Genomic DNA, 25,102 nt, shown 5'->3' with positions numbered 1-25,102 from the left:
TCTGTCTATCTATCTCAAACTGTCTATCTTAAACTCTGTCTATCTATCTCAAACTGTCTATCTATCTCAAACTGTCTATCTATCTCAAACTCTGTCTATCTATCTCAAACTGTCTATCTATCTCAAGCTCAGTCTATCCATCTCAAGCTCTGTAACTATGTCAAGCTCAGTCTATCCATCTCAAGCTCTGTCTAACTATCTCAAGCTCAGTCTATCCATCTCAAGCTCAGTCTATCCATCTCAAACTCTGTCTATCCATCTCAAACTCTGTCTATCTATCTAAAACTCTGTCTATCTATCTCAAACTCTGTCTTTCTATCTCAAACTCTGTCTATCTATCTCAAACTCTGTCTATCCATCTCAAACTCTGTCTATCTATCTCAAACTGTCTATCTCAAACTCTGTCTATCTCAAACTCTGTCTATCTATCTCAAACTGTCTATCTCAAACTCTGTCTATCTATCTCAAACTCTGTCTGTCTATCTATCTCAAACTCTGTCTATCTATCTCAAACTCTGTCTATCTATCTCAAACTCTGTCTGTCTATCTATCTCAAACTGTCTATCCATCTCAAACTCTGTCTGTCTATCTATCTCAAACTCTGTCTATCCATCTCAAACTCTGTCTATCTCAAGCTCAGTCTATCCATCTCAAGCTCAGTCTATCCATCTCAAGCTCTGTCTAACTATCTCAAGCTCAGTCTATCTATCTCAAACTCTGTCTATCTATCTCAAACTCTGTCTATCTCAAACTCTGTCTATCTCAAACTCTGTCTATCTATCTCAAACTGTCTATCTCAAACTCTATCTATCTATCTCAAACTCTGTCTATCTATCTCAAACTCTGTATATCTATCTCAAACTCTGTCTATCTATCTCAAACTCTGTCTATCTATCTCAAACTCTGTCTATCTATCTCAAACTCTGTCTATCTCAAACTCTGTCTATCTCAAACTCTGTCTATCTATCTCAAACTGTCTATCTCAAACTCTGTCTATCTATCTCAAACTCTGTCTATCTATCTCAAACTCTGTCTATCTATCTCAAACTGTCTATCCATCTCAAACTCTGTCTATCTCAAACTCTGTCTATCGATCTCAAACTGTCTATCTCAAACTCTGTCTATCTATCTCAAACTGTCTATCTATCTCAAACTCTGTCTATCTATCTCAAACTGTCTATCTATCTCAAACTCTGTCTATCTATCTCAAACTCTGTCTATCTATCTCAAACTGTCTATCTCAAACTCTATCTATCCATCTCAAGCTCAGTCTATCCATCTCAAGCTCTGTCTATCCATCTCAAACTCAGTCTATCCATCTCAAGCTCAGTCTATCCATCTCAAGCTCTGTCTATCTATCTCAAACTCTGTCTATCCATCTCAAACTCTGTCTATCCATCTCAAGCTCTGTCTATCCATCTCAAGCTCAGTCTATCTATCTCAAACTCTGTCTATCTATCTCAAACTCTGTCTATCTCAAACTCTGTCTATCTATCTCAAACTGTCTATCTATCTCAAACTCTGTCTATCTATCTCAAACTCTGTCTATCTATCTCAAACTGTCTATCCATCTCAAACTCTGTCTATCTCAAACTCTGTCTATCCATCTCAAGCTCTGTCTATCTATCTCAAACTGTCTATATTAAACTCTGTCTATCTATCTCAAACTGTCTATCTATCTCAAACTGTCTATCTATCTCAAACTCTGTCTATCTATCTCAAACTCTGTCTATCTATCTCAAACTGTCTATCCATCTCAAACTCTGTCTATCTCAAGCTCAGTCTATCCATCTCAAGCTCAGTCTATCCATCTCAAGCTCTGTCTATCTATCTCAAACTGTCTATCTTAAACTCTGTCTATCTATCTCAAACTCTGTCTGTCTATCTATCTCAAACTGTCTATCCATCTCAAACTCTGTCTGTCTATCTATCTCAAACTCTGTCTATCCATCTCAAACTCTGTCTATCTCAAGCTCAGTCTATCCATCTCAAGCTCAGTCTATCCATCTCAAGCTCTGTCTAACTATCTCAAGCTCAGTCTATCTATCTCAAACTCTGTCTATCTATCTCAAACTCTGTCTATCTCAAACTCTGTCTATCTCAAACTCTGTCTATCGATCTCAAACTGTCTATCTCAAACTCTATCTATCTATCTCAAACTCTGTCTATCTATCTCAAACTCTGTATATCTATCTCAAACTCTGTCTATCTATCTCAAACTCTGTCTATCTATCTCAAACTCTGTCTATCTATCTCAAACTCTGTCTATCTCAAACTCTGTCTATCTCAAACTCTGTCTATCTATCTCAAACTGTCTATCTCAAACTCTGTCTATCTATCTCAAACTGTCTATCTATCTCAAACTCTGTATATCTATCTCAAACTGTCTATCCATCTCAAACTCTGTCTATCTCAAACTCTGTCTATCGATCTCAAACTGTCTATCTCAAACTCTGTCTATCTATCTCAAACTGTCTATCCATCTCAAACTCTATCTATCTATCTCAAACTCTGTCTATCTATCTAAAACTCTGTCTATCTATCTCAAACTCTGTCTATCGATCTCAAACTGTCTATCTCAAACTCTATCTATCTATCTCAAACTCAGTCTATCCATCTCAAGCTCTGTCTATCCATCTCAAACTCAGTCTATCCATCTCAAGCTCAGTCTATCCATCTCAAGCTCTGTCTATCTATCTCAAACTCTGTCTATCCATCTCAAACTCTGTCTATCCATCTCAAGCTCTGTCTATCCATCTCAAGCTCAGTCTATCTATCTCAAACTCTGTCTATCTATCTCAAACTCTGTCTATCTCAAACTCTGTCTATCTATCTCAAACTGTCTATCTATCTCAAACTCTGTCTATCTATCTCAAACTCTGTCTATCTATCTCAAACTGTCTATCCATCTCAAACTCTGTCTATCTCAAACTCTGTCTATCCATCTCAAGCTCTGTCTATCTATCTCAAACTGTCTATATTAAACTCTGTCTATCTATCTCAAACTGTCTATCTATCTCAAACTGTCTATCTATCTCAAACTCTGTCTATCTATCTCAAACTCTGTCTATCTATCTCAAACTGTCTATCCATCTCAAACTCTGTCTATCTCAAGCTCAGTCTATCCATCTCAAGCTCAGTCTATCCATCTCAAGCTCTGTCTATCTATCTCAAACTGTCTATCTTAAACTCTGTCTATCTATCTCAAACTGTCTATCTATCTCAAACTGTCTATCTATCTCAAACTCTGTCTATCTATCTCAAACTCTGTCTATCTATCTCAAACTGTCTATCCATCTCAAACTCTGTCTATCTCAAGCTCAGTCTATCCATCTCAAGCTCTGTAACTATGTCAAGCTCAGTCTATCCATCTCAAGCTCTGTCTAACTATCTCAAGCTCAGTCTATCCATCTCAAGCTCAGTCTATCCATCTCAAACTCTGTCTATCCATCTCAAACTCTGTCTATCTATCTAAAACTCTGTCTATCTATCTCAAACTCTGTCTTTCTATCTCAAACTCTGTCTATCTATCTCAAACTCTGTCTATCCATCTCAAACTCTGTCTATCTATCTCAAACTGTCTATCTCAAACTCTGTCTATCTCAAACTCTGTCTATCTATCTCAAACTGTCTATCTCAAACTCTGTCTATCTATCTCAAACTCTGTCTGTCTATCTATCTCAAACTCTGTCTATCTATCTCAAACTGTCTATCCATCTCAAACTCTGTCTATCTCAAGCTCAGTCTATCCATCTCAAGCTCTGTAACTATGTCAAGCTCAGTCTATCCATCTCAAGCTCTGTCTAACTATCTCAAGCTCAGTCTATCCATCTCAAGCTCAGTCTATCCATCTCAAACTCTGTCTATCTATCTCAAACTCTGTCTATCTATCTAAAACTCTGTCTATCTATCTCAAATATGTCTATCCATCTCAAACTCTGTCTATCTATCTCAAACTCTGTCTATCTATCTAAAACTCTGTCTATCTATCTCAAACTCTGTCTATCTATCTAAAACTCTGTCTATCTATCTCAAACTCTGTCTATCTATCTCAAACTCTGTCTATCTATCTCAAACTCTGTCTATCTATCTCAAACTGTCTATCTCAAACTCTGTCTATCTCAAACTGTCTATCTATCTCAAACTGTCTATCTATCTCAAACTGTCTATCCATCTCAAACTCTGTCTATCTCAAACTCTGTCTATATATCTCAAACTGTCTATCTCAAACTCTGTCTATCTATCTCAAACTGTCTATCTATCTCAAACTGTCTATCTATCTCAAACTCTGTCTATCTATCTCAAACTCTGTCTGTCTATCCATCTCAAACTCTGTCTATCTCAAACTCTGTCTATCTATCTCAAACTCTGTCTATCCATCTCAAGCTCAGTCTATCCATCTCAAGCTCTGTCTATCCATCTCAAGCTCAGTCTATCCATCTCAAGCTCAGTCTATCCATCTCAAGCTCTGTCTATCTATCTCAAGCTCAGTCTATCCATCTCAAGCTCTGTCTGTCCATCTCAAGCTCAGTCTATCCATCTCAAGCTCAGTCTATCCATCTCAAGCTCAGTCTATCCATCTCAAGCTCTGTCTATCTATCTCAAACTGTCTATCCATCTCAAACTCTGTCTATCTCAAGCTCAGTCTATCCATCTCAAGCTCTGTAACTATGTCAAGCTCAGTCTATCCATCTCAAGCTCTGTCTAACTATCTCAAGCTCAGTCTATCCATCTCAAGCTCTGTCTATCTATCTCAAACTCCGTCTATCCATCTCAAGCTCTGTCCATCTATCTCAAACTCTGGCGATTGAAAGGATATGAAAATGGATGCAATGTGTGAGATATTAACCCCAATGCAAGCCATATTGTCGGTGTGTGTTGAGTTTATGTGAGCCTGTGTGTGTGTATGTATGTGTGGTGGGGGGGTTGTTGAGAGAGACAGAGAGAGTGTGTTGTAGTGACATAATTAGTGTGTTTTGGTATGTGTGTTTGTGAGTGTATCTATTATCTGTTATCGATTATCACCTTTCTGTGTTTGTTTGTGATAAGTCTAGTAAGAGATTTGGGTTTGGTTGTTCTGACGTTATATCACCATTTCTCCAACTCTCTACTTTTAGGACACAGACTTTGCTGAGGTTCTGACAGACCTGAACAGTCGGGAGCTCTTCTGGTTGTCAAGGGGCCAGCTGGTGATCACCGTGGAAACTGAGGTCCAGGACCCCCGACACATCTCCGGCTTCATCACTGGCAGGAAGTCATGTGACAGTAAGCTCCACCGCCCTTTATGTAGAACAATCAGACAATCAGTGAACAGTCAGCCACTCAGACAGGTGATGGGTTGAATCGATTTGTTTGGAAGTTACTCGAGTCACTCAACATCACACAAACAACCTTCATTCCTCTTTTTATGAGTTCTATCCATCATTCTGTCATCCTGTCACACCTGAACCGAGGCCAGTCAGAGACCTACTGTAGGAGGAATGTGTTTTGTTCTCCTTCTTTTCCTCCATGGTTGTTTTAGCGATTCTCTCCCTTCTAGAAATACTCCCTCCTTCCTTCCATCTCTTCATTCTTTCAAGTCTTATCACTGGAGTAAAACCATGTTTATAGCTCTGCTTTTTGACTTGGTGGTCCACCAAGATGGGGAGCGCTGGTGTGTGTCTTAGACAAAGTCTGAGACATTTCAGCACGCACATGTTCCATTCAAGCGACTCTAACACAAACATACTTATATACTTAGATCACACTCACACACACGTTGTCTTTTTCATACACACACACACTTGGTGTCCACACACGAACACACAAACACACACACACCCTGGGCGCTGCCAAGGTCACATTCTGCTGGACTTCACTCTCCATACTGGTGTTCCAGCTCCATGATTAACAGCTTGACGTTATGTGTGAAGAATTCAACCCAACACACTTGTTTCACTCTCTCCTTACATCTCTCTCTCTCTCTCTTTCTCTACATGCTTCTCAACATCTCTTATCTGTCTAGCTCTCTCTCTGCCTGTCTCTCCATCTTGTTCTGTTCTTTCTCTACATGCTTCTCAACATCTCTTATCTGTCTAGCTCTCTCTCTGCCTGTCTCTCCATCTTGTTCTGTTCTTTCTCTACATGCTTCTCAACATCTCTTATCTGTCTAGCTCTCTCTCTGCCTGTCTCTCCATCTTGTTCTGTTCTTTCTCTACATGCTTCTCAACATCTCTTATCTGTCTAGCTCTCTCTCTGCCTGTCTCTCCATCTTGTTCTGTTCTTTCTCTACATGCTTCTCAACATCTCTTATCTGTGTAGCTCTCTCTCTGCCTGTCTCTCCATCTTGTTCTGTTCTTTCTCTGTCTTCAACTGCTTCCCCCTGTATCACTCCCATTCTGCCTTTCTTTTATTTTCCTTCTCTATTTGTCTTTCCCTGTCTGTCTTCTAAACCACTCCATGTTCAACAAGGGTTACCTCATCCCAAGGTTGTGGGTTAGCAGGTGGGGGTACACCATTTAAGCTACAATTCTCTCTTTTGAGATGACAAACACATACCCTCACCCTAAAGTTCTGTGTGGATGGGCTGTGCTGTATTCATTCCCCGTGATTGTCCCCACTTGGTGGAGGGATGACATGGTGTGTGTGTGTGTGTGTGTGTGTGTGTGTGTGTGTGTGTGTGTGTGTGTGTGTGTGTGTGTGTGTGTGTGTGTGTGTGTGTGTGTGTGTGTGCGCACGTCTTTCTACAGCGGAGACGTGAGACAATGTGTTCTGGCCCTCTCTCGGCTCCCCCTGTCTGGCTCTCCAGACTAACATGGTGAATTATAACACGACAGAGAGCATTGCCTCATGTCGCATGCAAGAGCTGCCTCATCGTCACATTCAGATTGTAGTCATCTGGGTGTGAAATGGAAAGGGAACAATGTTTTGAGGTCAGAGTCAGGGAGACCCTACTCATCATCCTTCCTCGTTTCACCTTCAATTTACTTATTGGAAACATGAAAAGGTCCAAGTGTGGCACTGCTTGTTCATCTGTTATGTAATAGCAAGGATTTAAGAAAATATTTACTAAAACATTTTCCCTCTCTCATGTGTCTTTTTCCCTCCTCTACTCCCTCTCTTTCTCTCTCCAGCCATCCAGAGTGTCATGTCCAGTGGTGATGCATTGACACCAGGGAAGACAGGCGGTGTGGGATCAGCATTCTTTCATCTCCATGACAACGGCACCCTGGACTACCAGGTATGGATCTGAACTGAATTGAATTGATTTGAACTTCAAATAACTAATCTAATGGAATTGTACTGCCACTATTTACATAACTGAACCAAACCAAACCACACTGAACTGAACCACCAAACCAACCCATATCCTGCTCCGTCCACAGGTTCAGCTAGTAGGGGTATCCAGTGAGGTGATGGGTTTGACCATCGAGCTAAAGCCTCGGCGGCGCAGTAAGCGCTCCGTGCTGTATGACCTAACTCCAGAGTTCGACAGGCCCAGCGGGAGGGCGGCTGGCAGCTGGAGTCGCGTAGAGGCTCGTCACATCCACATGCTGCTGCAGAACGAACTGTTCATCAACGTGGCTACCGCACACAGCCAGGAGGGGGAGCTACGCGGACAGATCAAAGGCCTGCTCTACAGCGGCCTGGAGGCACCCAGACACGGTGAGACACTGACCTCAGACCAGAGCACTAGGGCTGAATCCTAAAGCACCCCCTGCCCCTCCAGTTGGGGATCCACACGCGCCTCCACCATATGCACAAAGCTGGCGGAGTCAAAATGATGGAAGGTGTAGGTACTAATTAACCCTCCGAAAGACAGCTACGCTGACACCGCATTATTTTTGAGTTCGCGGAATTTCACACAACTGAATGGATAGGCGCTCATAAATATTAGCCACCTGTCTTAAATTGGGAGGTATTTCATACGTTACATGTGTCAAGCCTCGAAATCAATGTTTAACAGTTACTGGGGTTTATATCTTGTAAAACGAAAGGAACATTTTTATCATTTGAATTTCATGCTGTTTTATTATTTAAATGTATTACATGAATTGCATCATTCAAGTCATATGTGTCCCAAAATGGATGGTTTTATTGATCCCCTCACCAGTCTGAAAGTCACCCTCAGTAACACGGGACAACGGAGAGCCCTCTGAGTTTCCTCAGTAACACGGGACAACGGAGGGCCCTCTGAGTTTCCTCAGTAACACGGGACAACGGAGGGCCCTCTGAGTTTCCTCAGTAACACGGGACAACGGAGGGCCCTCTGAGTTTCCTCAGTAACACGGGACAACGGAGGGCCCTCTGAGTTTCCTCAGTAACACGGGACAACGGAGGGCCCTCTGAGTTTCCTCAGTAACACGGGACAACGGAGGGCCCTCTGAGTTTCCTCAGTAACACGGGACAACGGAGGGCCCTCTGAGTTTCCTCAGTAACACGGGACAACTGAGGGCCCTCTGAGTTTCCTCAGTAACACGTGACAATGGAGGGACCTCTGAGTTTCCTCAGTAACACGAGACAACTGAGGGCCCTCTGAGTTTCCTCAGTAACATGGGACAACGGAGGGACCTCTGAGTTTCCTCAGTAACACGTGACAACGGAGGGCCCTCTGAGAACGATGGTAAGGATGAGGGACTGGTTTGGGTTTCACTGTAGCATAACTCAAATAGGTTGAGTAAATGCAAAGGTCAGGGGTGGCAAACTCCAGTCCTCTAGAGTCACAGTGTCCACAGAATCTTCTTCATAAAGTATCTGAGAGACAACTCCAGTCCTCTAGAGTAGAGTCACAGTGTCCACAGAATCTTCTTTATAAAGTATCTGATAGACAACTCCAGTCCTCTAGAGTCACAGTGTCCACAGAATCTTCTTTATAAAGTATCTGAAAGACAACTCCAGTCCTCTAAAGTCACAGTGTCCACAGAATCTTCTTTATAACGTATCTGAATGACCACTCCAGTCCACGTTTGGGTGAAAAACATCAATCCCAATTTGACATTATTCTCTTTAACTTTAATATTTAACCCTCTCCTTCGCCAGAGATTCCTGTCCCTCTGGCAGGCCAGTTTGTGGCTCCTCCAGTCCTGACCAGTGCTGGGGGCCATGCCTGGGTGTCTGTGGACGAGCGCTGTCACCTCCATTATGAGATCGTGGTGGCAGGCCTCAGCAAAGCTGATGACCTCACAGTCAACGCCCACCTCCACGGATTGGCTGAAATCGGAGAACTTGACGAACGCAGCACCAATCACAAGAGACTCCTGACAGGGTTCTACGGTTCTCAGGTAGGCAGAGGAAGACACATGAATAATCACAGACAAACACACATGAACAACTTTGTCATGACATTATGATATAGAGAATGTCTATAACAGACTCTTATTCCATTCACTCTTTCTCTCTCTCTCTCTCTCTCTCTCTCTCTCTCTCTCTCTGTATATTCAATTCAATTCAATTCAAGGGCTTTATTGGCATGGGAAACATGTGTTAACATTGCCAAAGCAAGTGAGGTAGACAACATACAAAGTGAATATATAAAGTGAAAAACAACAAAAATTAACAGTAAACATTACACATACAGAAGTTTCAAAACAGTAAAGACATTACAAATGTCATATTATATATATATATACAATGTACAAATAGTTAAAGGACACAAGATAAAATGAATAAGCATAAATATGGGTTGTATTTACAATGGTGTTTGTTCTTCACTGGTTGCCCTTTTCTCGTGGCAACAGGTCACAAATATTGCTGCTGTGATGGCACACTGTGGAATTTCACCCAAAAGATATGGGAGTTTTTCAAAATTGGATTTGTTTTCGAATTCTTTGTGGATCTGTGTAATCTGGGGGAAATATGTCTCTCTAATATGGTCATACATTGGGCAGGAGGTTAGGAAGTGCAGCTCAGTTTCCACCTCATTTTGTGGGCAGTGAGCACATAGCCTGTCTTCTCTTGAGAGCCATGTCTGCCTACGGCGGCCTTTCTCAATAGCAAGGCTATGCTCACTGAGTCTGTACATAGTCAAAGCTTTCCTTAATTTTGGGTCAGTCACAGTGGTCAGGTATTCTGCCGCTGTGTACTCTCTGTGTAGGGCCAAATAGCATTCTAGTTTGCTCTGTTTTTTTGTTAATTCTTTCCAATGTGTTAAGTAATTATCTTTTTGTTTTCTCATGATTTGGTTGGGTCTAATTGTGCTGTTGTCCTGGGGCTCTGTAGGGTGTGTTTGTGTTTGTGAACAGAGCCCCAGGACCAGCTTGCTTAGGGACTCTTCTCCAGGTTCATCTCTCTGTAGGTGATGGCTTTGTTATGGAAGGTTTGTGAATCGCTTCCTTTTAGGTGGTTGTAGAATTTAACGGCTCTTTTCTGGATTTTGATAATTAGTGGGTATCGGCCTAATTCTGCTCTGCATGCATTATTTGGTGTTTTACGTTGTACACGGAGGATATTTTTGCAGAATTCTGCGTGCAGAGTCTCAATTTGGTGTTTGTCCCATTTTGTGAAGTCTTGGTTGGTGAGCGGACCCCAGACCTCACAACCATAAAGGGCAATGGGCTCTATGACTGATTCAAGTATTTTTAGCCAAATCCTAATTGGTATGTTGAAATTTATGTTTCTTTTGATGGCATAGAATGCCCTTCTTGCCTTGTCTCTCAGATCGTTCACAGCTTTGTGGAAGTTACCTGTGGCGCTGATGTTTAGGCCAAGGTATGTATAGTTTTTGTGTGCTCTAGGGCAACAGTGTCTAGATGGAATTTGTATTTGTGGTCCTGGTGACTGGACCTTTTTGGAACACCATTATTTTGGTCTTACTGAGATTTACTGTCAGGGCCCAGGTCTGACAGAATCTGTGCATAAGATCTAGGTGCTGCTGTAGGCCCTCCTTGGTTGGTGACAGAAGCACCAGATCATCAGCAAACAGCAGACATTTGACTTCGGATTCTAGCAGGGGGAGACCGGGTGCTGCAGACTGTTCTAGTGCCCGCGCCAATTCGTTGATATATATGTTGAAGAGGGTGGGGCTTAAGCTGCATCCCTGTCTAACCCCACGACCCTGTGTGAAGAAATGTGTGTGTTTTTGCCAATTTTAACCGCACACTTGTTGTTTGTGTACATGGATTTTATAATGTCGTATGTTTTACCCCCAACACCACTTTCCATCAGTTTGTATAGCAGACCCTCATGCCAGATTGAGTCGAAGGCTTTTTTGAAATCAACAAAGCATGAGAAGACTTTGCCTTTGTTTTGGTTTGTTTGGTTGTCAATTAGGGTGTGCAGGGTGAATACATGGTCTGTTGTACGGTAATTTGGTAAAAAGCCAATTTGACATTTGCTCAGTACATTGTTTTCATTGAGGAAATGTACGAGTCTGCTGTTAATAATAATGCAGAGGATTTTCCCAAGGTTACTGTTGACACATATTCCACGGTAGTTATTGGGGTCAAATTTGTCTCCACTTTTGTGGATTGGGGTGATCAGTCCTTGGTTCCAAATATTGGGGAAGATAACAGAGCTAAGTATGATGTTAAAGAGTTTTAGTATAGCCAATTGGAATTTGTTGTCTGTATATTTGATCATTTCATTGAGGATACCATCGACACCACAGGCCTTTTTGGGTTGAAGGGTTTTTATTTTGTCCTGTAACTCATTCAATGTAATTGGAGAATCCAGTGGGTTCTGGTAGTCTTTAATAGTTGATTCTAAGATCTGTATTTGATCATGTATATGTTTTTGCTCTTTGTTCTTTGTTATAGAACCAAAAAGATTGGAGAAGTGGTTTACCCATACATCTCCATTTTGGATAGATAATTCTTCGTGTTGTTGTTTGTTTAGTGTTTTCCAATTTTCCCAGAAGTGGTTAGAGTCTATGGATTCTTCAATTGCATTGAGCTGATTTCTGACATGCTGTTCCTTCTTTTTCCGTAGTGTATTTCTGTATTTTTTTAGTGATTCACCATAGTGAAGGCGTAGACTCAGGTTTTCCGGGTCTCTATGTTTTTGGTTGGACAGGTTTCTCAATTTCTTTCTTAGATTTTTGCATTCTTCATCAAACCATTTGTCATTATTGTTAATTTTCTTCGGTTTTCTATTTGAGATTTTTAGATTTGATAGGGAAGCTGAGAGGTCAAATATACTGTTAAGATTTTCTACTGCCAGGTTTACACCTTCACTATTACAGTGGAACGTTTTACCCAGGAAATTGTCTAAAAGGGATTGAATTTGTTGTTGCCTAATTGTTTTTGGTAGGTTTCCAAACTGCATTCCTTCCATCTATAGCATTTCTTAATGTTACTCAGTTCCTTTGGCTTTGATGCCTCATGATTGAGTATTGCTCTGTTTAAGTAGACTGTGATTTTGCTGTGGTCTGATAGGGGTGTCAGTGGGCTGACTGTGAACGCTCTGAGAGATTCTGGGTTGAGGTCAGTGATAAAGTAGTCTACAGTACTACTGCCAAGAGATGAGCTATAGGTGTACCTACCATAGGAGTCCACTCGAAGCCTACCGTTGACTATGTACATACCCAGCGTGCGACAGAGCTGCAGGAGTTGTGACCCGTTTTTGTTGGTTATGTTGTCATAGTTGTGCCTAGGGGGACATATGTGGGAGGGGATGCTGTCACCTCCAGGCAGATGTTTGTCCCCCTGTGTGCTGAGGGTGTCAGGTTCTTGTCCGGTTCTGGCATTTAGGTCGCCACAGACTAGTACATGTCCCTGGGCCTGGAAATGATTGATTTCGCCCTCCAGGATGGAGAAGCTGTCTTCATTAAAATATGGGGATTCTAGTGGGGGGATATAGGTAGCACACAGGAGGACATTTTTCTCTGTTAGGATAATTTCCTTTTGAATTTCTAGCCAAATGTAGAATGATCCTGTTTTGATTAATTTAATGGAGTGAGTTAGGTCTGCTCTATACCAAATTAGCATACCCCCTGAGTCCCTTCCCTGTTTCACACCTGGTAGTTTGGTGGATGGGACTACCAGCTCTCTGGAACCTAGAGGGCAACCAGTGGGTCTGTCTCCTCTATACCAGGTTTCTTGCAGGATGACAATGTCTGTGTTACCGATTTCTTTGGTGAAGTCCGGGTTTCTGCTCTTCAGGCCAAAGGCAGATGACCTCAGGCCTTGGATATTCCAGGATGATATAGTGAATGCTTTTTGTTCCATAGAGTGTCCAATGTTGTTGGTCGTGGTTTGGCCTCAGGCCAGTAAGTGTGAGCAGAGCCTGCTGAGCATCTGGTACATGCCATTGGCTTGGGCGAGTGTGAGAGTGGGGGTTGGGACTGTTTGCCCGCTCACTACCTGGGCGTATGTGTGGCTTCCATGTTGAGGCCCTCTTTGCGGGGGTGGGGTGCATGGGGTGGGCAGGAGTGGCATAGGTCTGATATGAGGGGGCCTAAATGGGGTGTGGGCATGGTTGACGTGGGGGGGTGTTGATTGGTTGGGGTGGGGGTGTGGATGTGTCTGGGTGTGCGGTGGTCTGGATGTAATTCCTCTTGGCGTGGGTCCTCTATGTGTAGGTCCAGGGGGGGGGGGTCCTGCAGGTCTGGGAGGGTGTCTCGCCGGTCTGGGTGGGGTGTCTATTGATCTGTTGCTCCTGTGTGAAGTGTTGGGGATACGTTTGAGAGCGATGTCCTTTAGAGTTCGGGCAAAGGTGGGCACTGCTGCCTTGTAGAGGTGGACCTGGTCATAGAGGCTGTTCAAGTCCATGGTGGAGTGGTGTGCCAGGAAAACATTTGGTTTTGAGGCACAATCACGGGAAATACTTGCATTTACCCGCTGTATTGTGGCAGGGTGGAAGTCTTTTCGTGGTAGCAGGGTGGAGATAACCACTTGTGCGTTGGGGAAAGTAGAAGAAGCCTTTTGAATTACTCCGTTCAGTGCTGTGGCCACTCTTTCTTGTTGTGCTCTCAGGTCGTTTGTGCCTGTGTGTATTATTATGTGGCTGGGTGACCCTAGTTTGGCCTCAGACAGAAGGTCTAGGGCGCGCTGGGTGTTTGGACACCAGAGTTTAGACACACTGTGTTTGGGAAAAGTTTTTTTCTTCTATATATTTCCCATTTGAGTCCATAAGTAGTACAATCTGTGTCTTGTGTTTGTCCTCAGTGGGTGTGGGGGGTTGTCAGAGGGGCTATCAGGCAGGCTGACAGGGGGTGCTCAGAGGGGGTGAGAGCCGCTGGGCTTGGGGTTCTTCATTTGTCTGTTCTGCTGTGATGTCGACTCTATGGTCAGGGTCTGGTGTGGACTGTTCTGCTGTGGTGTCGAGACTTTTGTTGGGTGCTGAGGTGGGCTGTTCTGCTGGCTTCTCTGTGGGGGTAGCCACCTCTCTAGTGGGTTGTTCTCTGTCGCACGCCGTCCCCCTCAACCTCTCCTCCATCTCCCTCACCCTCTCCTCCATCCCCTCAACCTCTCCTCCATCCCCTCAACCTCTCCTCCACCAGCAGTCTGACACTCTCCTCTAGTGCTCTGTTCTGCTCCTCTTTCTCCTGTTGTATTTGTCTCACCACTGTCCAAAGTGCAGATATGTCTCTGTCCACCTCCAGCTCTCCGGGTCTGGTTAAGGGGCTGTTGTTGTGCTGGACTGTTGTCTGGGTCTGTGCTGACTGAAGTGTAATCACCTGCTGTTCCAGCTCCACCTGCCTTATCTCCAGCTGGGTGAATTTGTCCTTCATTTCAATGAGGGAGTGGTAATCTGTGCTGGGAGGTTGACTCTCTGCTGGGGGTTGCTCGTCTGTGGGGTTACATAATGAAGAGGTCTGGTCTGACCCGCTCGGTGTGGGGGTATCTTTATCAAGGGAGAGCTTCTCCTGCTGGGCTAATTCTTTGATTAGGTGAAATATATTTGATTAGGTGATATAGTATATCTATCTGTCTATATAGTATATCTGTCTCGCTCTCTGTCTGTCTTTCTCTCGGTGTCTCTCTCTCAGGCCCAGGGTGTGTTGAAGGACATCAGTGTAGAGTTGTTGCGTCACCTGGACAGAGGGACAGCCTTCATCCAGGTCAGCACCAAGGTCAACATCAGAGGAGAGATACGCGGACGGGTGAGTAGGACCACAGCCATAACACAATCCCTCCACAGCCATAACTCAACCACTCTAAACCATACCTCACTCTTAATGTCAACCCACACCCTTCAGGTTGATCATGCATTATTGGAATATATTGAGGATTATAGAGATTGAGCGATGACAGGTGGAAGAGAGTAGGAAGGGAGGGAGGTGAGGCCCCTCAGGGCCCTAGCCAGCTGAGTGTTTATATATATGTGTGTGTGTGTGTGTGTGTGTGTGTGTGTGTGTGTGTGTGTGTGTGTGTGTGTGTGTGTGTGTGTGTGTGTGTGTGTGTGTGTGTGTGTGTTGATTGCTCACTTAGCCAGTGTGAGGCCACATAGACACGCACTCTCACTGGCAGGTGGTCTTGTGTTTTCAGAGACGTTTTGGTGAAAAATACAAGTTTATGAGGACACACACACCCTCAAACAAACACATCGTTACAGGTGGCCTGGTTGATGATTTTGTCTTAGCTGCCAGTGATTAGAATGAAAGAAAGAAATGTGTAAGAACACACAAACCCAGTAAGGTCCGGCAGTTTTAATAGCAAACAGGTCTGACACAAACAGCAATCTGCCGTGGAGCCGTAGGGCCATGGGCAGAAAGTACACTTTACAACAAGCCACAAGGCAGATGTATCCAACCAATCATTAGCATCCTAACCTCTGTCTTCCCCCTCTCTCCCACCTTCCTTCCTCCTCATTGCTCTCTTTCTCTCTGTCCCTCCTCTCATTCTCCCTTTTTTATGCTCACCCTTTTCTGCCCCTCTCTCTCAAGTCAATTTCAATTTAAGGGGCTTTAGTGGCATGGGAAACATATGCAAGTGAAATAGGTAATAAACAAAAGTGAAATAAACAATAAATTACAGCAAACATTACACTCACAAAAGTTCCAAAAGAATAAAGACTTATCAAATGTCATATTATGTGCAAATAGTTTAAGTACAAAAGGGAAAATAAATAAGCATAAATATGGGTTGTATTTACAATGGTGTTTTTTCTTCACTGGTTGCCCGTTTCTTGTGGCAACAGGTCACAAATCTTGCTGCTGTGATGCACACTGTGGTATTTCACCCAATAGATATGGGAGTTTATCAAAATTGGATTTGTTTTCGAATTCTTTGTGGATCTGTGTAATCTGAGGGAAATATGTGTCTCTAATATGGTCATACATTTGGCAGGAGGTTAGGAAGTGCAGCTCAGTTTCCACCTAATTTTGTGGGCAGTGTGCACATTGTCTGTCTTCTCTTGGGAGTCAGGTTTGCCTACGGTGGCCTTTCTCAATAGCAAGGCTATGCTCACTGAGTCTGTACATAGTCAAAGCTTTCCTTAAGTTTGGGTCAGTCACAGTGGTCAGGTATTCTGCCACTGTGTACTCTCTGTTTAAACTCTCTGTTTGTTTATTTATATTTTTGTTTTCTCATGATTTGGTTGGGTCTAATTGTGTTGCTGTCCTGGGGCTCTGTAGGGTCTGTGTGTATTTGTGAACAGAGTCCCAGGACCAGCTTGCTTAGGGAACTCTTCTCCAGGCTCATCTCTCTGTATGTGATGGATTTGTTATGGAAGGTTTGGGGATCGCTTCCTTTTAAGTGGTTGTAGAATTTAACGGCTCTTTTCTGGATTTGGATATTTCGTGGGTATTGGCCTAATTCTGCTCTGCATGCATTATTCGTTTTTTTACGTTGTACACTGAGGATATTTTTGCAGAATTCTACATGCAGAGTCTCAATTTGGTGTTTATCCCATTTTGTGAATTCTTGGTTGCTTTAGCAGACCCCAGACCTCACAACCATAAAGGGCAATGGGTTCTATAACTGATACAATTTTAAGCCAGACCCTAATTGGTATGTCGATTCACTCTCTCATGCTCGCCCTGTCTTTCTCCTCCCTGCTTCTCTCCCTCCCTCCTTCTGTCTTTCTCCCCCCTGCTTCTCTCCCTACCGCCTTCTTTCTTTCTTTCTCCTCCCTGCTTCTCTCCCTCCCTCCTTCTGTCTTTCTCCCCCCTGCTTCTCTCCCTCCCGCCTTCTTTCTTTCTCCTCCCTGCTTCTCTCCCTCCCTCCTTCTTTCTTTCTCCTCCCTGCTTCTCTCCCTCCCTCCTGTCTTTCTCCTCCCTGCTTCTCTCCCTCTGTCCTTCTTTCTTTCTCTTCCCTGCTTCTCTCCCTCCCTCCTTCTTTCTTTCTCCTCCCTGCTTCTCTCCCTCCCTCCTTCTGGCTTTCTCCTCCCTGCTTCTCTCCCTCCCTCCTTCTGTCTTTCTCCCCCCTGCTTCTCTCCCTACCGCCTTCTTTCTTTCTTTCTCCTCCCTGCTTCTCTCCCTCCCTCCTTCTGTCTTTCTCCCCCCTGCTTCTCTCCCTCCCGCCTTCTTTCTTTCTCCTCCCTGCTTCTCTCCCTCCCTCCTTCTTTCTTTCTCCTCCCTGCTTCTCTCCCTCCCTCCTGTCTTTCTCCTCCCTGCTTCTCTCCCTCTGTCCTTCTTTCTTTCTCTTCCCTGCTTCTCTCCCTCCCTCCTTCTTTCTTTCTCCTCCCTGCTTCTCTCCCTCCCTCCTTCTGGCTTTCTCCTCCCTGCTTCTCTCCCTCCCTCCTTCTGTCTTTCTCCCCCCTGCTTCTCTCCCTCCCGCCTTCTTTCTTTCTTTCTCCTCCCTGCTTCTCTCCCTCCCTCCTTCTGTCTTTCTCCCCCTGATTCTCTCCCTCCCGCCTTCTTTCTTTCTCCTCCCTGCTTCTCTCCCTCCCTCCTTCTTTCTTTCTCCTCCCTGCTTCTCTCCCTCCCTACTGTCTTTCTCCTCCCTGCTTCTCTCCCTCCCTCCTTCTTTCTTTCTCTTCCCTGCTTCTCTCCCTCCCTCCTTCTGTCTTTCTCCTCCCTGCTTCTCTCCCTCCCTCCTGTCTTTCTCCTCCATGCTTCTCCCCCTCCTTCTGTATTTCTCCTCCCTGCTTCCCCCCTCCTTCTTTCTTTCTCCTCCCTGCTTCTCTCCCTCCCGCCTTCTTTCTTTCTCCTCCCTGCTTCTCTCCCTCCCTCCCTCCTTCTTTCTTTCTCCTCCCTGCTTCTCTCCCTCCCGCCTTCTTTCTTTCTCCTCCCTGCTTCTCTCCCTCCCTCCCTCCTTCTGTCTTTCTCCTCCCTGCTTCTCTCCCTCCCGCCTTCTTTCTTTCTCCTCCCTGCTTCTCTCCCTCCCTCCTGTCTTTCTCCTCCCTGCTTCTCTCCCTCCCGCCTTCTTTCTTTCTCCTCCCTGCTTCTCTCCCTCCCTCCTTCTTTCTTTCTTTCTCCTCCCTGCTTCTCTCCCTCCCTCCCGCCTTCTTTCTTTCTCCTCCCTGCTTCTCTCCCTCCCTCCTGTCTTTCTCCTCCCTGCTTCTCTCCCTCCCTCCTTCTTTCTTTCTCCTCCCTGCTTCTCTCCCTCCCTCCTTCTTTCTTTCTCCTCCCTGCTTCTCTCCCTCCAACCTTCTTTCTTTCTTTCTCTTCCATGCTTCTCTCCCTCCCTCCTTCTTTCTTTCTCCTCCCTGCTTCTCTCCCTCCCGCCTTCTTTCTTTCCTTCTCCTCCCTGCTTCTCTCCCTCCCTCCTTCTTTCTTTCTCTTCCCTGCTTCTCTCCCTCCCTCCTTCTTTCTTTCTCCTCCCTGCTTCTCTCCCTCCCGCCTTCTTTCTTTCTTTCTCCTCCCTGCTTCTCTCTCTCCCTCCTTCTTTCTTTCTCTTCCCTGCTTCTCTCCCTCCCTCCTTCTTTCTTTCTCCTCCCTGCTTCTCTCCCTCCCTCCTTCTGTCTTTCTCCTCCCTGCTTCTCTCTCTCTCTCCTCTTGTCTTTCTCCTCCCTGCTTCTCTCCCTCCCTCCTTCTTTCTTTCTCTTCCCTGCTTCTCTCCCTCCCTCCTTCTGTCTTTCTCCTCCCTGCTTCTCTCCCTCCCTCCTGTCTTTCTCCTCCCTGCTTCTCCCCCCCTCCTTCTGTATTTCTCCTCCCTGCTCCCCCCTCCTTCTTTCTTTCTCCTCCCTGCTTCTCTCCCTCTCTCCTTCTGTCTTTCTCCTCCCTGCTTCTCTCCCTCCCTCCCGCCTTCTTTCTTTCTCCTCCCTGCTTCTCTCCCTCCCTCCCTCCTTCTTTCTTTCTCCTCCCTGCTTCTCTCCCTCCCGCCTTCTTTCTTTCTCCTTCCTGCTTCTCTCCCTCCCTCCTTCTGTCTTTCTCCTCCCTGCTTCTCTCCCTCCCGCCTTCTTTCTTTCCCCTCCCTGCTTCTCTCCCTCCCTCCTGTCTTTCTCCTCCCTGCTTCTCTCCCTCCCGCCTTCTTTCTTTCTCCTCCCTGCTTCTCTCCCTCCCTCCTTCTTTCTTTCTTTCTCCTCCCTGCTTCTCTCCCTCCCTCCCGCCTTCTTTCTTTCTCCTCCCTGCTTCTCTCCCTCCCTCCTGTCTTTCTCCTCCCTCCTTCTCTCCCTCCCTCCTTCTTTCTTTCTCCTCCCTGCTTCTCTCCCTCCCGCCTTCTTTCTTTCTCCTCCCTGCTTCTCTCCCTCCAACCTTCTTTCTTTCTTTCTCTTCCATGCTTCTCTCCCTCCCTCCTTCTTTCTTTCTCCTCCCTGCTTCTCTCCCTCCCTCCTTCTTTCTTTCTCCTCCCTGCTTCTCTCCCTCCCGCCTTCTTTCTTTCTTTCTCTTCCATGCTTCTCTCCCTCCCTCCTTCTTTCTTTCTCCTCCCTGCTTCTCTCCCTCCCGCCTTCTTTCTTTCTTTCTCCTCCCTGCTTCTCTCCCTCCCTCCTTCTTTCTTTCTCTTCCCTGCTTCTCTCCCTCCCTCCTTCTTTCTTTCTCCTCCCTGCTTCTCTCCCTCCCTCCTTCTTTCTTTCTCTTCCCTGCTTCTCTCCCTCCCTCCTTCTTTCTTTCTCCTCCCTGCTTCTCTCCCTCCCTCCTTCTGTCTTTCTCCTCCCTGCTTCTCTCTCTCTCTCCTTCTGTCTTTCTCCTCCCTGCTTCTCTCCCTCTCTCCTTCTGTCTTTCTCCTCCCTGCTTCTCTCCCTCCCTCCTTCTTTCTTTATCCTCCTTGCTTCTCCCCCCCTCCTTCTGTCTTTCTCCTACCTGCTTCTCTCCCTCTCTCCTTCTGTCTATCTCCTCCCTTCTTCTCTCCCTCTCTCCTTCTGTCTTTCTCCTCCCTGCTTCTCTCCCTCTCTCCTTCTGTCTTTCTCCTCCCTGCTTCTCTCCCTCCCTCCTTCTGTATTTCTCCCTGCTTCTCTCCCTCCCTCCTGTCTTTCTCCTCCCTGCTTCTCTCCCTCCCTCCTTCTTTCTTACTCCTCCCTGCTTCTCTCCCTCCCTCCTGTCTTTCTCCTCCCTGCTTCTCTCCCTCCCTCCTGTCTTTCTTTCTCTTCCCTGCTTCTCTCCCTCCCTCCTTCTTTCTTTCTCTTCCCTGCTTCTCTCCCTCCCTCCTTCTTTCTTTCTCCTCCCTGCTTCTGCCCCCCCTCCTTCTGTCTTTCTCCTCCCTGCTTCTCTCCCTCTCTCCTTCTGTCTTTCTCCTCCCTTCTTCTCTCCCTCTCTCCTTCTGTCTTTCTCCTCCCTGCTTCTCTCCCTCCCTCCCTCCTTCTTTCTTACTCCTCCCTGCTTCTCTCCCTCCCTCCTTCTTTCTTTCTCTCCCTACAGGTTCATGTGCCTAATAACTGTGAGTTTCGGACAAAGGGTGAGGTGGAGTTGGCGGAGTTTGATGACCTGTTTGTGCGTGATCCTGAGGAACTAAAGAAAGACCCCCACACCTGTTTCTTCGAGACTCAACACCACGCCCACGGCTCACTCTGGACCCCCAACTACAACCACTGTTTCACCTGCAGCTGTCAGGTAGGACTGTTCCAACTACAACCAACTACAACCACGTTACACATTAAATTAGTGCTTGTTTCCCAGACAAATGATGTCTAGTCCTCGACTAAGAAGCCCTTTTGATGGAGAATCTAGAAGTCTTGAGAATCTAGAAGTAAAGTTTCTACTTCTATATTGAATGACTTTGTGTCTAACCACCTCTTCTTCTGTACATTTTTCTCCTTCCTCATCCCTCCATCTCTCTGTCCTCCCTGTAGAAGCGCACAGTGATCTGTGACCCGGTCATCTGTCCAGTTCTCACCTGCTCTCGCACCATCCAGCCTGACGACAAGTGCTGCCCCATGTGTGTTGGTGAGTGTGCGTGTGTGTGTGTGTGTGTGTTACTATGTTTGAATGGGATTATGTGCTTGACTGTGTTTTTCTTATTCTTGACAGGGCACCCCATTACGGTCGCAAAGTTGTGAAATAATACTTCCCTGTGTCTGTTTCCCGTCTGTCCTTTAGAGAGGAAAAACCCCAAGGAAATGAAGACTCCAGAGAGGCTAGACGAGCATCCAGAAGGTTCTCAACCATCTCTCTGTCTGACTGTCACTCCTCCTCTTTCTCGCTTTCTCCATCTGTCTGGTCCTGTCTCTCCCTCCCAGCAGGCACTCATTCTGTCTCTCTCCACCACCCTCCCTCCTCTCCATCTCAGGTCCTCTGTCTCTCCCTCCCAGCAGGCACTCATTCTGTCTCTCTCTGTCTCCCTCCCTCCTGTCCATCTGTCTGGTCCTCTGTCTGGTCCTCTGTCTCTCCCTCCCAGCAGGCACTCATTCTGTCTCTCTCTGTCTCCCTCCCTCCTCTCCATCTCAGGTCCTCTGTCTCTCCCTCCCAGCAGGCACTCATTCTGTCTCTCTCTGTCACCCTCCCTCATCTCCATCTGTCTGGTTCCCTCTGTGTCTTTGTGCCAACAGATACGCTTTACCTCTGAGATTGATATGCATTTCCAATGCTAAGAGTGTCCTCTATTTCTCTCATCCCTCTGCCCCCCCTCCCTCTCTTTCTCTCTCTCTCTCTCTCTCTCTCTCTCTCTCTCTCAGGTTGTTACTTTGAGGGGGACCAGAAGATGCATGCTCCTGGGTCTACCTGGCATCCATTCGTCCCTCCGTTTGGCTACATCAAGTGTGCCCTCTGCACCTGCAAGGTAGGCCTCTAGGTTATTCCTTCACAGCTAGCATGATGTTAGTCGATAAGTGATGCTAACATTATTAGAAACATGACTATTAATCTTTCTTCAGCTTCCTAGAATGTCATGTAAATTCTGCTAATTTCCCATTGTGTCCTTCCTCCTCCACTCCTGTAGGGAGCCACAGGCGAGGTGCACTGTGAGAAGGTGACGTGTCCAGCCCTGACCTGCAGTCGTCCGGTACGCCGTAGCCCCTCAGACTGCTGTAAGGAATGTCCGGAGGAAGACAACCCCCCCCTGGAGCACGCTGACATGATGCAGGCAGACGGGACGAGTCACTGCAAGTTTGGGAAGAACTTCTACCAGAACAGTGACAACTGGCACCCCCGTGTGCCCCTGATGGGAGAGATGAAGTGCATCACCTGCTGGTGTGACGTGAGTATTACAGAGAGTCAGGTACCAGTCAGGAACAAGTCTCTTACATAATACAGCCACTTGGAGTGGGATTGGACCTGTTGCCAAGCAACACAATTCAAGACAAAAAAAGATTCAGACTGTTGGGCCTAAACCCCAAAGAGCAAAAGAGAAAAAAAGCACTGGAGAACTCCCTATGTTTCAGTAAACCTTTAAAAACCCAGGCTCAAAGTTTCTTCTGAGTTTTTCCATGCCACTGTGATACATGTTTTTGCAGAAAGAGTAGGGATGTTTCAGACGTGGTTGAGCTTCAAAGCTGTAGGGATGGGGGTACTTGGGTAGCCCTTAAAATTCCAATGTCGGGGGGGTAGGGGGTAACTCCGGGATTTGGAGTTGAGAAGCATGGAGCATTTTCTGGTTTCTCAGCATTGTGAGGTGTTTTCCAAATGTACCTCCCTCTCTCTCTCTCCCCCTCCTTCCTCTCTCTCTCTCTTTCTTTCTCCCCCTCTCTCCAGCATGGTGTGACTAAGTGTCAGAGGAAACAGTGTCCAGTCCTGACCTGTAGTAACATCACCCGCCGGGAGGGCATGTGCTGTCCTGAGTGCCAAGGTGACAAGCACACACACACACACCATGCTCCCAAGCCAGAGCATCTGAGGACACATGCTTGAAATTGCGAGACATGCTCTCAATCCTGATGACATGCTCTCAATCCTGATGACATGCTCTCAATCCTGATGACATGCTTTCAAACAGTGATGATTCATGTAGTAATCATAGATTGAATTCATATTGGATTGTCTCTCTTGTTTAGATTCCAAAGAGGAAGAGGAGGAGCTGATGAAAGTTCCGGAAAAGAAGAACAGCTGGAGACACTGAGCTGAGACCGCCTCTCCACCCGCATCCCCCCTTCTACCCCCCCCCCCCCCCCGCTCTCTACCTACCCCCTCATGGGGAGACCTAGACCTGCACACTGGGTCAGCTAACACCCCCTAAAGCCAAGCCCCCTATGATCCTCCTACCCCGACCCACAACCCCCCTGTCCACTCCCACCCCTTAGTCAACCTCTGGATTGTAACGACGGAAGGAAAGACAAGCAGAGAAAAAGAAGGAGAAAGAGGAGCACCAAGGTGTCATGGAAGGGACTGAGGACGTACAGTCCACAGAAGCTAACTGAAAGAATGGAAAGAAAGGACCAAAAAGAGATATGAAATGGACCAACATAACTGCTGCAGCTGTGTCTTTTGACTGGTATCTCCTTTGAAATGGGACTTTTGTTGTTGTTTTTGTTTCTAGTTGTTTTGCTTCCTCTTGATGAATATTACCCTTTCAAAAATCACACACAATTACCCTTCATATTCGAATACCGGTACACAAGGTGACACTGTTTGTTGTTTAGTTGTTCAAATGGATGTATTGGTAGTCTTGATTAGGAATTATTTCTGAAGTTCAGCCCTAAGTTGTGTTTGTGTGTGTGTGTGTGTGTGTGTGTGTGTGTGTGTGTGTGTGTGTGTGTGTGTGTGTGTGTGTGTGTGTGTGTGTGTGTGTGTGTGTGTGTGTTTACCAGTGGTAAAAAGGCTTGCTAAACCGCCACAAACATACGAGGCAGTAAACTTACTGGGTGGCTAGATGGAAACACACACAAAAAAGACTGAGCATCACTGACGATCTCATAAATCAGCACCACACATATGTTCTCTTATCCCATCCAGTCAGCACCACACATATGTTCTCTTATCCCATCCAGTCAGCACCACACATATGTTCTCTTATCCCATCCAGTCAGCACCACACATATGTTCTCTTATCCCATCCAGTCAGCACCACACATATGTTCTCTTATCCCATCCAGTCAGCACCACACATATGTTCTCTTATCCCATCCAGTCAGCACCACACATATGTTCTCTTATCCCATCCAGTCAGCACCACACATATGTTCTCTTATCCCATCCAGTCAGCACCACACATATGTTCTCTTATCCCATCCAGTCAGCACCACACATATGTTCTCTTATCCCATCCAGTCAGCACCACACATATGTTCTCTTATCCCATCCAGTCAGCACCACACATATGTTCTCTTATCCCATCCAGTCAGCACCACACATATGTTCTCTTATCCCATCCAGTCAGCACCACACATATGTTCTCTTATCCCATCCAGTCAGCACCACACATATGTTCTCTTATCCCATCCAGTCAGCACCAATAGAACACTTCCCTTGGAAAAGCATAACAAGAATCTATTCTAATAGCTTACTGAAGAGATTAGAATATACAGTAAGTTTACATGAACATCTGTTTTAGATTTATTTATAACTCTGACCTGTATTGCACCTCTTCATGTGCTCGTCCATGATGTTATCAGTTTCTCATTTCAGTAATATGTGTCATTATTTTATAATACTTTGTATTAGTGTTGTTATTTTTATGAATCTTGCTTGTATTTATTGACCGTGTGAAGGAAAAAATAAAAGTTGTTCGTAATAAATTGTCTTTTGACAATTTAGTTGAAATCCATAACTTTTTCCGCTATCCTCCTCTCTTCTCTCTTCATCTTAATCTCTCTCTCTTTCATTTCTTCTCTTCACTCTTCCATTTCCTGTATCAACTGGTTCCACTTTCTTTTCCCTAACTTTATTTGACTCCTCTCTGTCTCTCTACTTTTCAATGCATCCTCTATCTCTCTCTCTCTCTCTCTACATACATGTATAACCACATACCTATGGAGATGACAGGCCATTTTGACC

The 25,102-nt window shown here is 45.5% G+C and overlaps 1 protein-coding gene across 1 annotated transcript in view; it reads left to right on the top strand.

Annotated features, from left to right (window-relative positions):
• LOC115126444 (chordin-like) overlaps positions 1-24,837 on the top strand; it is a 51,862-nt gene extending 27,025 nt beyond the window's left edge. The window contains exons 10-21 of the mRNA XM_065024334.1: positions 5,118-5,265; positions 7,113-7,219; positions 7,365-7,644; positions 9,019-9,260; positions 14,906-15,019; positions 20,597-20,788; positions 21,028-21,121; positions 21,275-21,331; positions 21,850-21,953; positions 22,113-22,370; positions 22,865-22,958; positions 23,164-24,837. Coding sequence (XP_064880406.1) covers positions 5,118-5,265; positions 7,113-7,219; positions 7,365-7,644; positions 9,019-9,260; positions 14,906-15,019; positions 20,597-20,788; positions 21,028-21,121; positions 21,275-21,331; positions 21,850-21,953; positions 22,113-22,370; positions 22,865-22,958; positions 23,164-23,228 — 1,755 coding nt within the window. The 3' untranslated portion in view covers positions 23,229-24,837. The remainder of the gene's footprint in view (positions 1-5,117; positions 5,266-7,112; positions 7,220-7,364; positions 7,645-9,018; positions 9,261-14,905; positions 15,020-20,596; positions 20,789-21,027; positions 21,122-21,274; positions 21,332-21,849; positions 21,954-22,112; positions 22,371-22,864; positions 22,959-23,163) is intronic.
• Positions 24,838-25,102: the final 265 nt, after the last annotated feature.

Source organism: Oncorhynchus nerka, linkage group LG11, assembly GCF_034236695.1.
Source record: "Oncorhynchus nerka isolate Pitt River linkage group LG11, Oner_Uvic_2.0, whole genome shotgun sequence".
Lineage (NCBI taxonomy): Eukaryota > Metazoa > Chordata > Actinopteri > Salmoniformes > Salmonidae > Oncorhynchus > Oncorhynchus nerka.
Note: the sequence above shows the minus strand (reverse complement) of the source record. Positions and strands in the feature narration are given on the sequence as shown.